Source organism: Siphateles boraxobius, unplaced genomic scaffold (genome assembly GCF_051911475.1).
Source record: "Siphateles boraxobius isolate OS27281-9 unplaced genomic scaffold, OSU_SipBor_1 7, whole genome shotgun sequence".
NCBI lineage: Eukaryota > Metazoa > Chordata > Actinopteri > Cypriniformes > Leuciscidae > Siphateles > Siphateles boraxobius.
The window spans coordinates 38,631,630-38,645,464 of record NW_027509197.1 but is presented as its reverse complement, the minus strand read 5'-3'; the positions used below and the strand labels follow the sequence as shown (position 1 = coordinate 38,645,464).

Below are 13,835 nucleotides of genomic sequence, written 5' to 3'. Positions count from 1 at the left end.
TGTTGGTTTGCTAAATGTAAACAGTCTCTACACTGAAAAAAATTGGTGTAGGATTTCCTTTGAAACAATTTTATACTTAGGAATGACTAATTTCACAAGTAATTAACACTTTAAAATAAGGTCCTATGACATATTAGCTGAAAGTACACTATGTAACTTTTGGATGTTAAAATAATAAAAACGCATACATTTAGCAAGAGAACCTTGTTTTGGTTGGGCTGTGCGTGACTGTGCATATAACCTTTCACAATACATAATTCTTTATGATGAACTCTGTTAGAGATACATATGACAATTTATCTGACCAATAAAATTAATCTTAATCTCTTGTTGAGTAATAAAAACACCATCATTTCTGAGTCACTTTTACATAATTTCAAATCCCTCAGTTCTCCCCATCCCTGAAAGGCCGAGTTAATGTTGATTCTTGTTTTATTACGAGCTCTGTCTCGTTCTCTCTGTTCAGCGTTTGTTTAAAACGGGGGATTCTCTGGAGGATGGAGATATGCCTCTTACACGTCTAGAAACACTCAAGTCTCATTTAAAATCCCCCTGTAGTCAATCAATCAATAGTCAATCATTTAGTATACGCGGTTCTATGAATATGTAAATGAGCCCCGCCTCCACTCCCTCACAGCAGCTCAGAGATCCACTCTTTGACGATCACACAAGGAGTGTAAATCGGACCGTTAGTCACGATACGATACGATATCGATTCTCTCAGCCAACGATACAATATTTGCACTACCTCAAAAAAATTCTGCGATTCGATTTAATTCGATTAAGGGCAATATCGATTAATTTATCGATATTTAGATTTTATGAGCCAAGTTTACACAACCAGTTACATTTTTATTAACTCATAAATGCAACCAAAATATAAAACATTAACTTTTTCACAAGTTGATCTGATTGGTTACAAGGTAGTTTGTGACATCAGAAACACCATCCTCCAGAGCTGCTCCACACACACACACACACACACACACACACACACTCAACTAACTTCTGCCCCTCCCACACCAGACACACACACACTCAACTCTGCCACTCCCTCCCACACACACACACGCACACACACACACACACACACACACACACACACACACACACACACACACACACACACACACACACACACACACACACACACTCACTCAACTAACCTCTGCCACTCCCACACCAGACACGCGTCACAGCAGCCGGAGCAACTTTTCTATATTTACGGATATGACGAGACAGTGACGAGACATATGACGAGTTTCCAACAAAAACCACGGCTGCTTTTATCTCCACTTTTAGACATACACTCGTGAACTCCCCTAAACACTTCCCATTGGGAGAATCCCTGCCGTCATTTTGAAGTGCGTTTAACTTCCAGTGGGCAAGAGCAGTTTATTTGGACAGACCCTCGACGACTGTACACTTCAACAGATCCATAGACCACTATGCAACATGATTGTGACGTGCTTAATTTACCCTTATCCCACACAACTTGAGTGTATGATAATGGAGTTATTTTGACATTTAACCGTTCATTCATTTCAAATTCGTTCATTTTCGTAACACAAATTAAGATATTTTTTTATGAAATCCTGAGCTTTCAATCCCTCCATAGACAGCAATGTCATTGCAACTTTCAAGGCCCAGAAAGGTAGTAAAGACCGTTAGTCCATGTGACTACAGTGATTCAAATGTAATGTTATTCACTTTCTGTATATGAGGGAAGTTAGCGAAAGTGAAAGTGAAAGTGACACGTGATGGCCAAGTATGGTAACCCATACTTGGAATTTGACCTCTGCATTTAACCCATCCAAGTAAGTGCACACACATTAGGAGCAGAGTAGTGAGTAGTGAACACACACACTGCAAACGTGGATACACACACCCGGAGCAGCGGGCAGCCTTGAGTGGCGCCCGGGGAGCGATTGGGGGTTAGGTGCTCAAGGACACCTCAGTCATATTCCTGCCACTACTGGAATCGAACCAGCAACCTTTGGGTCACCAGTCCAACTCTGTTACCATTAGGCCAAGACTGCCCCATAGCGATGGAAGGGCATACAAAATTGAAACGCAGCCCATCCGGCTTGGTCTAAAATATAAACTCTTATAATAGGATTATCATAGTAAATCAGGGTAAGACAAGATGATGTATTGACTTATTATTTAAATTTTGTTCATGTTTGAGCAAGTTACATAGTGTACATTTAACAATAACTAACAATGAGCATTACATATGTTACAGTATTTATTAGTCTTTGCTTACATTATAGTTAATAAAAATACAGCCGTTCATTGTCAGTTCATGTTAGCTCAGGTCTATTAAATAATATTGCCTGATACAACTATTGATTGTAATAATGTACTAGTAAATGTAGAAATTACTAAGATTAATTAATGCTTTAGAAGTATTTTCCATTGTTAGTTCATGTTAAATAATGTTAACAAATGGAACCTTATTGTCAAGTAACACATTGATTTGAAGTAGAAAAACTAAAATAGTGTTTTCTTGTAAAACGTACTCTAATAATACTTGCTTACTCTAATAACTTTTGAAAAATCATTTTTACAGTGTATCCTTGTGCATATTGTGGAAATTACAGGCTTTACCGGCATTATTTGATCATGACATTGAGGTTTGAGGTAAAAAAATGTATACAGACAAGGTCACTAATTCTATACTAGTTTAATGTGAGCAAAATAATAGTGTAAAATAATGAAGTATATATAGTATAGGACAAACTTAAATTAAACTAATTAGTTCAGTCAAATTAACTTTTATGAGTATTTAGTACTTAATTTTTCTTTCAAGTTCACAGAACTGATATATTTTAAGTAAACTGAACTGTTTCATTGAGTTTTATGATTTTTTTTTTAAATTTAGACGAACTTAAGTTTAAGTGAAACGTCTGGGATGTCTATTTCCCAGCATGCTTTGCCGATGGCACTCGAAAGGGAGAGTAAATGCTAAAATGAAGTGTAATATAATGTTTGTTTGTTTTTTGTGCAAGATTAATGTTAAGTGGGTGATTTAGTAATGATTAATGTTTTCTTATGCTAATTTAGAAGAATTTATGTTAATGTTGGTTTTAGGAAAGTTACCATCATGGCGACAAGTGGTGCATGAGCTTGATTTGAGAGTGAATAAACCTTTATATTGCTGCAAGTCCTACTGTATAACATACTATTGTTAACAAATTAGTATGTTAGCAAAATAGCTGGCTAAGTTTATACTAATAAAATTGTTCACATTGAGATTACATGAAATTCTAAGTTAAATGTGTGAATTAGTGTACTCAAACATTTCAAGTTTAGAACAATTAAAATGTATAAGTACAAAATAAATAAAAAACTGTATACTTCCATTGCAAATGCTTTAGAGGTGAACTTGCATTGAACCCAGAGCTCAGTCCTTGTGCTTTCAGATCTAGTCGAGATGCATTTGAGAAGATGAAGATGTCTGCATGATGCAATGTGACGTGAACAATCATTACATTTGGAAACAATACACCAGTAGAAGCCGTCTGAAAGATGCAACGGCACATTCCCGAGCGCTATTACTCAGTGTTACGCATTTAAACAGGGTGTTTTTTCAAAGCATCTGTCAGCGGCCCAATGAACCCCAGCGCTGAATCAGCAGAAAAACAGCCATGAATCAGTCAGAGAATGATAAAAGACAGAAAATCAAAGCTCTGCCCTTCATCCAGACACGTCTTTCCATCACGCAGTGTGTGTAAGACATCAGTTCTGCTTCATCTCTACACACAAAAAGCTCAAGAGAGAAGATCTGCTCCGTCTCTAACTGAAACAATCGTCTGAAATCATTCCCTCTGGTCGGGTTTGCCTGTTCTTTACACTTACAGCAAAGCTTCTCAAAGACACCATGCTGCTCGCTTTGAGGCAACAATCTGAGAATAGCATGAGCACAATGGGTTTGTTTAAATCCGAATTCAAACTGTGTAATTATGGAGCTGTTAATAAAAACACTGAGCGCCTCAGAGGAACTTTATGTGATTCATAAACAGATACTTCTCTCTGTATGATACGAGCCTATCGCTATTTTCTACCGTTTTTGTCCAGGAGAAAAAGATACAATTCATTTAAGACCTGACCTTTTGTGACACGATGACTCTGTAGTGGGGCATGTTGTCACAATGGAAACATGCCATTAGAAAGCGTATTTAAATTTTTCAGAAAACGCAAAGCAAACTTAAAAGGTACAGTAAATACAAAATATAAAATCATTGTTTCGGTCAACAGATATTAAAACTAATGATTTGAATTAAATAATTGATGATTTATGAAATAAAGCCTTTATTATAGTTTCAGCTTTAAATTTTTAAGTACAATCAACTTGGATGTTTAAGTAATTTCATCTAAGATTACATTAACTAAAAAAATAGTTGAATCTTGTATAACTTGTAAAAAAAGTTGAAAATTTCTTAACTTATCATAATTTTTACAGTGTAGGTATTCATAATGTCCATTATAATGCACAATATCTTTTGATAAATAATTGTAACCAAAGTTGTGTATTATAATATTATGCATTATAATGACATTATAATATTTCTTCTGTGTTTTAATGCATTATACTAAAGGTGTAACAATGAATAGATAAGTATTATAATGTATTATTTAAAAAATTCTTGAGATTATACAATGCATTACAAAATACTTTTATAATGCATTTTACTGTATTTGAAGGTTTTAAGTTAGGTGTGACAACTAGCCCTGGTCTCCTCTATAACTAGTGTTTTAAAATCCCCCTGTGGTGAAAATCCAGTTTTTAATGTTGTTTATATGTCTATGTGGTGTTTTTAATATGCTTTAAGACAAACCATGTGTAAATTCACAAGTCGACAGCATTGCTGAGTATTTTCTCCTTAAAACTGCAGTGAACCAAAGACAGTCTCAAAAACACGGATTGAAATCGCTGGTGTTTCTGACGTCACAAACTACTATGTAACCAATCAGATCAACGTGTGATCGTCAACGAGTGGATCTCTGAGCTGAGTGAGTGAGTGGAGGCGGGCTCATTTGCATATTCATAGAACCGCGTATACTAAATGAGGCAAGGGTGTCGAGTTACATTCAAGCTATTTCAAGGCATAAAGACATTTTTTTCAAGGAAAAAACTTTTAAATGTGTAATTTTGGCGATCAAAGATGAGTTTTAAGGGATAAAATGATTGATTACAGGGTTGCTTGTAACCCTCTCAGGAGGTAAGTAATGGATCCGTCTCTGCTGACTCGGCTCAGGTTTCCTTCTTTCAGTACAGGTGAGGCCCATCTCAGGTAACATGACAGTTACTTTAACACTGCTACAGTTTTTCATTTACTCTGACTTGGCACGAGCTTAAATGTATCAGTGAAACAAGTGTGAAATAAATGTCGTTCTGTTGTAAATTCTGGTGAATCACCTTCCCTTTGGGTGAAGACGGTGCAGAGGTTTTTGAAGTTGAAACTATTTGCATATATTGATGAATAATTCATGAGGCCTGCTCTGAGCTACAGTTTTCCTACTAAAACAAGAAGCATTAAGAAGTGTAAATACTCCTTTGGCAACTGCAGGGCCTTGACCTTACAATCATGAGGTTCAGTTAAACACGGCTACCTGGAAACATCAGGGAATTTTAATATCAACCCTAATGAAAATTAATAAAACATAAAAAATGAATGGACATTTATAGACTCGTGAGTAGTTATGCTCAGCTAATTCAGCTAGAAACTTCTCTTTGTAAATGCAATCTTTCATAGAAATGAATAAAAATGGTAAAATAATTTAATTTCACGAATTTCTATGACTTGAGGATTTATTTGAAAATAAAAATAAAAAATCATTGAAATTTATTGGTCAAAAGTATGAGAACCCTACTGAAGTTTTGGCCTACTGAGAGTATTCATATCTTTAATGTTTTAAATCTTGAATTTGGTCCCAAATATGTTTTATGTAAACTGCTTTGATTAATTTTAAATGTTTTTCCTTTCACTAAATAATAACTAAAGTACATCATAAAAATCGAGAAGTTTCATCTGAAGTGCTGTCTGCACATTTGTGCATTGTTCTTGGGGGCGTGGCCATTGGCTCTTGCTCATGAATATTTAATGAGGTGGGCACATGCATGATGGAACTATAGACTTTAATAGTTGTTGGTAATTAATATCAGATCACAACAGATCTGAGCAACGATGTTTTGTATTACAGATTGTTTTTCTAATCGTGTTCTGTTTAACTGAGCTGACTGCTGTTTACATGTAAATATTTTGTATGTTTATGTAATATGTTTGGTCTATGTCATATATTACACTCAGATTTTTCTTTTTCAAAATTCACATATGAAGTTTGACTGTGTAATTTAAGTTGTAGAGTCTCTTAAAATTATATAATCCACACACCTCATTTCCTCAAAAAAGGAAATGTGCTATTCTAAAAACCCATAGAAAATTAATTGTTTTTATTTCTTGGTTATACAGGATCACAGACTGCAACCAATTTTTCTTCTTTTGTCAAATCAACATAGATGATTAATGTGGTTCAGATAACATATTTTTAGTTTCTGTTGATTAAACCAATCTCCTTTGTATTAACTTACATTTTTAGTTTCAATGAACTTAAGGCAATCAGGTCACCTTTTACTTTTCACTTACTTTTTACTTTTACGGTGTACTTAGATGGATAGTTGTTAACTTTACTCAATATAATTGAGCTGATATTAATAAATCAGTGCAACCACATAAAACTAAAACTTTTTAGCATGGTTAAATGACTCGGCTCAATCCTCATTTATCACGTAGCCTAGCCTATATGTTATTTGTTTCCTTCATAGGGATTTTATGTAATGTATGTATTTTATTTATGACCTTAAGTCACCTACTTTTATTTTTTACTCATTTTTTTTTCCAGTGTAGGCTACTTACTGTAGATGGACAGTTGTTCACTTTAAACAATAGGCCTACAATTGTGCTGAAATTAATAAATCAGTGCAACCACATAAAACTAAAACCTTTTAGCATGGTTAAATGACTCAGCTCAGTCCTCATTTATCACATATAGCATATACACTGTAAAAAAAAAATTTATATGACCAATAAGTTATGACAACATGTTTTTACATTGCTATAACTCATGAAAATAAGTTATACAAAATAGGTTATACAAGATTAAATTATTTTTTTCAAGTCAGTTTAGTGTAATTTAAGTTAAACATCCAAGTTGCTTGTACTTAAAAATTTAAGTCAGCATACTTTTTTTTTTTTTTTTTTTTTTTTACAGTATAGGTTATTTGTTTACTTTATAGGGTTGTTATGTACCTGTTCCGGCCCTTGGAAGCATATCCTGCACACCGGGGTTCCTTCTGCATAGCTGATGAAGGAGAACCGGTCTTCCCTCCGGTCCTTGGAGAACTCATCCGCCACCGCGGGGCCCGTCCACCCGGATCCGCCCTCAGGAGCCTCGGGCCCGGCAGAGTCCTCTGTGGAAGGGGTGCTCCAGTCCCGGAGCCGGTGGGCTCGTAAGGTATTGTTGTTTTCTGAGGCATACGGGCTGATTCTGGCCGTTTGTCCGCTCATGGGGCTTGTGTGATCCTGTGGCCCGAGCAGAAACACCTTGAGGTCACGGAAGAGAACACAACAGCGGCTCTTCAACATGCCGTGACCGCTCAACATCCGAGAACGGGAAGAATCCAGACCATCTAATGCAGGTTCCTCTTGAGTTCAGTCTGCGAAGATTGAATAGCCATGGTATTCCACAAAACCCAGTGAAATAAAAAAAAATCACTTAAATTGAATGTGTGCGTTACAGTTCCTGCAGTGAGTTCATTGCACTTTTAAAATTGATTGCAAGTGAGAAGTTGTGAAATAATTTAGTGCCATTATCAGTCAGTGATCTAGCCTAGGCTATATTTCTTCGTGCATTATTAGGTAAAAAATAATAGAAAGGCAGTAAACAGGTGTCAGAAGCCATATGATCGATTTATTCTATTGGCGTTGTGGTCTGTGTATTTCCTCCAGCAAAGTAAAACACGTGTGTGTCTCGCATTCCTCGCTGCTGTGAAATCATTCAGGAATCTGAGCCTCGGTGATGTTTCCTCTCGCGCTCGTCTCGTGATCAGATCCGTTATTCGCGCTCGAGCTCATTCCATCATTCAGTTGATCAGGGATCGTGTGTGTAATCCGTGAGTTGTTCTCCTCCTCTGCTCGGTGTCGGAGTGTGTGTCTGATGCTTCGGGTTCAGCACTGTGATTCCCGGGACAGCTCCCGGTTCCCGAACACACGTCACGCGCGCGGATGATGCGGGAGGAGGGAGAGAGGGGCATGATGATGAAGTTGGCCATCAGTCTGTTTTTATTTATTTATTTATTTATTTTTAACTCTGTACCCTGAATTATTTACACATTGACAAAAAAATTAACAGGATAGCAAAGGTGTTAAAGTTGTAGATTCGTTTTTCTTTACCATATTTTGACTTTTTTTAATATTATCAAACCGTTTTGTGTAATTTTGGATGCTTCAGAGTGAGAAAAAACCCTCAAAACATCACAGAATTCATCAAATCTATTGCTGAAAATTCATTTTGTTTTGTGCTTTAGTGGGCTAATTATCAGTGTTCTATTTGCATATAGATTTGGTTAATTACAATGTTGGCCAAAAATTATTGTTATATGTTACCTTTTTACATTATTATTTTTCGTGGTATATTCATTCATTCTTTTACATTATTATTTTTCGTGATTCGTTCATTTAGTCATCCATCCATGCACTTTTATTGTATGTTTGCAGGTTGACTTCAATGTAAATATGTCTATATTATTTTTTTCAACATATTTTTTTCCACTTTAAAAAAAGAAACTTATAAATTAAAAAATTTATAATTATAAAAATTATTTTATCTTTATGTATTTTTTACATGTATATATATATAATCTTATAGGGCTGAAACCAGGTTGATCAGGACACTTTCCCTCAGTCATTTCGATGGCAAAAAGTGTCCTTAGAAATATTCATGGACAAAGTGACAACTAGCCCTGAACTCCAGTATAACTTGTGATATACAATTTAACTAACCTGTTTCTCTAAGCAGCGGTGATAAAATAGCTTAATATCGCTTCTTTTTTATTGTAAAGCATATTTACCAAGAATATTATTATTGCCATATCGTGTTATTGCCGAATATCGTGTGGACCCTGTGTCCCGCCCACCGGTCACATCTGGCCTCCCCATTGGAGAATGCTTGCGTCCATCAAAGTACGAACAGCAGCGCACTGACGTTACGTGACGTCTTTCCGTCATATCCGCTTCACCGCGTCTTTTGAAGTAGATGGTAAAGTTTGTCTCTATAACCATTAATAATTAACCTGATTTTTACGCGTTCGTTAAGAATACTAAAAAAAATTATACAATAAATGACTCGGGTGTGAATCAACTTGATTTAACAGTGTTAAACCCTCTATGATCTAAACTTCGACAGCATCCAGAGAAGCAGAATGTAAACAACGATACTGAAAGCAGACTGAGAAGATTTCAGTAACACGTTGATGTATGTTTATATGTGAACGCTTAAAATACGACATGTATGTGTTATGCTACTGTACGTTTTAGGAATAGACTCAAGCCTGTGTGTGTGTGTGTGTGTGTGTGTCTGTCAGTCACGTCACCTTTCGTTATATAGCGCTTTTTACAATACAGATTGTTTCAAAGCAGCTTTACAGAGATAACAGGAAAATAACGCAACAAAATTTGTTTCTGCTGTAACTTACAGCAGATCTAGAAGACAATAGCGTCATAGTCCAGTTTAAGTCAGTTCAGTAAAGGTTAATTTTTGTTGTTAAAAAGTTATTAATTTAGTTCACACACACACACACACACACACATATATATATATATATATATAACAGTGATGTCATCGTTCAGTTCAGTTCTCATATAATGGTGTCAATGCTGGCAGATCAATAAAATTGTTGAATATTAAGTGTCCCCAACTAAGCAAGCCAAAGGCAACAGTGACAAGGAACCCAAACTCCATCTGTGTTTGTGTTTTTGGGGGTTTCTCTTATGTCTGTGCTATTTTGTGCTAATCACTAACAGCAACGATGTCTCTGAGTCTGACACCGGAGCAGCAGCGGAGGATAGAAGAGAACAGAAAGCGCGCTCTGGCCAGAAGAGCTGAGAAACAGGCTCAACTTACCCCTGGATCTGCCCAAACCCAGCACACACAGCCCGTCTCTGCAGAGCCAGGCCCAGTGAAGAACGGCCAGCTGTTTGCATCTGATCGGGCACATCCAGGGGCACCTGCTCATGCTGCACGACAGGTGAGCACACGTTCCTGAACCCAGAAATGATCTGGGTTGATCTGATATAGTTCATTTTTTATGCTCTGCTCAATAACTTAAAGGGTTGTTCACCCAAAAATGAAAATTATCCCATAATTTACTCACCCTCAAGCCATCCTTGGTGTATATGACTTTCTTCTTTCAGCCAAGCACAATCAGATATATTAAATATATCCTGGCATTTCCAAGCTTTATAATGGGAGTGAATGGTACCTGAGATTTTGAAGCCCAAAAAACTAAAAAGTGTATCTCTCCATCATAAAAGTAATCCTAAGACTCCAGGGGTTTAATAAAGGCCTTCTGAAGCGAAGCAATGTTTTTTTTGTAAGAAAAATATATACGTTTATAACTTTATAAACTATAATCACTGGCTTCTGGTAACGGATTTACGCGAGTCTAGTTCTGGCAGAAGAGTGACCTCTGATCCTTTAAAAGGATAGTGTCCCCAAAAATTACAATTATGTCATTATTTGCGCTCACAATCTTTTGATATTTTGAAGAATGTCGGTAACCAAACCGTTGATGGACCTATTGACTTCCATAGTATCGAAAAAAAATACTATGGAAGTAAATGGGCTCCATTAACTGTCTGGCTACCAACATTCTTCAAAATATCTTCTATTGTGTTCTAAAAAAATTTAAACACGTTTGTTGAGACAACTTGGGTGAGTAAATGAACAGTTTTTGGGTGAACTATCCCTTTAAGAAATGTCAAATACGAGGCAATTTAAGAGCCTGGCTGTCAATCACTTACCAAATGACTACTACAACCAAACATTATTTATTGATAATTATGACATACATGATCATTAAAAGAAAATAATCTGTTTTCAACTATATACATTTTGTAATTTTAAGTTTGAATTGTGTGCCTATAACTGGTATTATTATACATAACATAATTATTTGTATAATACGGTAGTGTTTTGGGGGGTTTAGAGACTCATTTAAAGGTGCCATTTACACATGAAGTATACATAATACTCGATTACTTGGTAGAAAAGTGTGTTTTGGGTGTGTGTGTGTATGTGTGTGTGTGTGTGTGTGTGTGTGTGTGTGTGTGTGTGTGTGTGTGTGTGTGTGTGTGTGTGTGTGTGTGTGTGTGTGATTAAGTTCTGTGCTCATTTTTGCAGACTCAGCTCTTAGACTCTAAAGGTCCCTGTACAAAGACAACACCTCCAACTTCCAACACTGCTTCTCCAACTTGTAGCTTTTATGGACAGCCGGACAAACCGACAACAGGAGAAAAGCGATCATGTAAACTCCCTGAAGCAGGAGGAAATATCCCTGCAAAGAAGCCGACGGTGTCCGTGAAAGGGAGATGCGTGTCGCACATAGAAAACCGTTTCCGAGTGGAGATCGGCTACCATGCAGAACTCATCACGGTATTCAAAAGCATTCCTTCCAAGAACTATGGTGAGTACAGACGACGTGCGTCTGCTGTCACTATATACAGAGAGTTTAAAGCGTGCATATGTACTCTGCTGTTCAAAAGTTTTTGATCTGTAAGATTTTTAATGTTTTTAAAATAAGTCTACTTTCCTGTATTTAGTTTATTTTTTTTGTTTAGTTTATTTATTTAACAGGGACCATACAGTCAAACGTAGTTACAATACAAAGCCTGTAACTGATGCGCAGAATATAGAGTTTATAGCTAATGCTAATTTTCAACTCCTGTGTCCTGTCCCTGGTTGGGCATTTCTAAATACATTATAAAGCAGATACTTACAAATAGAAAACATTCACATTTCTTCAAACACACACACACACACACACACACACACACACACACACACACACACACACACACACACACACACACACACACACATACACATACACATACACATACACATACACATACACATACACAAACACACACTCACACACACACACACACACATACAACCAAACACACACTCACACACACACACACACACACACACACACATACAACCAAACACACACTCACACACACACACACACACACACATACAACCAAACACACACTCACACACACACGCACACACATACAACCACACACACACACACACACACACACACACACACACACACACACACACACACACACACACACACACACACACACACACACACACACACACACACACTCTCTCTCACTCACTCACTCACTCACACAACCAGAAAAATAACAATAGTTAAAAATTACAGTTTTGGTTTGCCTTTAGCCACAACTTAATCCTGGATTAAGTTATATTAAAAATAACTTAAAAGTATGAACAAGTTATTTTAAATTGTCATAATATTTCTCAATATTACTGTTTTTTGTTTTGTTTTTTGTATTTTTAATCACATAAATGCAGCCTTGGTGTGCAGAAGAGACTTATTTTAAAAACATTAAAAATCGTACCGATCAAAAACTTTTGAACGGCAGTGTATGCTAATTAATCTTAAAGGAAACTGCTTAATGGACTATAATATTTATGCATTTTTCATTTCTCTGCTGTCACAGATCCTGCTACAAAAATGTGGAACTTCAGCCTTGAGGACTACCAGATGCTGAGTACGTGTTCATGAGCATTACTTGGCGTATTTAAGTACATCTATTACCTGTACATCTATTAAAATTAGTGCTGGGCAACAATTAATCGCATCCAAAATAAAAGTTTGTGTTTACATAATATATGTGTGTGTACTGTGTATAAATATTTTGTATATATAAAGACACACATGCATGTATATATTTAAGAAAAATTGTTTATATATATATATATATATATATATAATATAAATTCTGCATAAATATATATACACGCAAATATTTCTTAAATATATACATGCATATTGCAAAATAATTATACACAGTACACACTCATATATTATGTAAACAAAGTTTTATTTTAGATGCGGTTAATCGTTGCACAGCACTAATTATAATCCGTCTATTTGGTGTCACACAGGGTGTAATGGTTTTGGTTTGTGTTTCAGTGGAGCAGGCAGTGAGTCTCCCCTCCGTCTCTCTGAAACCTCTGGCTGGGATGGAAGGGCTGAATATTTCAGCGTCCACCAGTCGCCCTAAAGATGCGGCAGCTCTGGCAGCTCTGATGCGCCTCTGTCAGGGTTGGCAGAAACCAGGAGCCACGATAAAGGGGAAGTGCGTTTTAGTGTCTCGCACTCGGCTGGAAGTGGATATTGGATACCATTCTGATGTTATTGGATTCTTCAAGCAAATGCCGTCCAAATGTTATGGTGAGAAAAATAAATGTATTGCCAAAAAAAGTAAGTCACTTTCCATGAATTGGGTTGATAACTGATCAAAATTAGATTTTCCTTTTCAACAAACGCTCAGTGAAAGTTTAATTGACGAAGTCAAGCAGTTTTATTTTCTCTTAATTTTATAAGGTTTGCAACCTTATGAGGCATCTTTATAAAAGTAAGTCTGGTAGAAGATTTTTTATAATAAAAATCAAAATGAAATTTATGCAATTTAAAAGGTATGCAATAAACGGTTACAGATTTAGCC

The 13,835-nt window shown here is 36.2% G+C and overlaps 2 protein-coding genes across 6 annotated transcripts in view; one reads left to right on the top strand and one right to left on the bottom strand.

Moving 5' to 3' along the window:
• The window catches only part of marchf4b (membrane associated ring-CH-type finger 4b), a 35,184-nt gene extending 26,891 nt beyond the window's left edge, over positions 1-8,293 (bottom strand). For both annotated transcript variants that reach the window (XR_013197109.1, XM_077215857.1), the window contains exon 1: positions 7,314-8,293. Coding sequence is in view for 1 of the 2 variants with exons in the window: in XM_077215857.1 (XP_077071972.1) it covers positions 7,314-7,667 (354 nt within the window). In the remaining variant the exon portion in view is untranslated. The remainder of the gene's footprint in view (positions 1-7,313) is intronic.
• Positions 8,294-9,270: 977 nt separating this feature from the next.
• The window catches only part of LOC143723419 (SWI/SNF-related matrix-associated actin-dependent regulator of chromatin subfamily A-like protein 1), a 30,581-nt gene continuing 26,016 nt past the window's right edge, over positions 9,271-13,835 (top strand). The window contains exons 1-6 of one of the 4 annotated variants that reach the window (XM_077215826.1): positions 9,271-9,321; positions 9,469-9,537; positions 10,086-10,309; positions 11,464-11,746; positions 12,825-12,875; positions 13,301-13,561. In XM_077215826.1, coding sequence (XP_077071941.1) covers positions 10,091-10,309; positions 11,464-11,746; positions 12,825-12,875; positions 13,301-13,561 — 814 coding nt within the window. In that variant the 5' untranslated portion in view covers positions 9,271-9,321; positions 9,469-9,537; positions 10,086-10,090. Of the gene's footprint in view, positions 9,538-10,085; positions 10,310-11,463; positions 11,747-12,824; positions 12,876-13,300; positions 13,562-13,835 lie in introns of all 4 variants that reach the window. The other 3 variants (XM_077215825.1, XR_013197106.1, XR_013197107.1) reach the window with 3 other exon arrangements.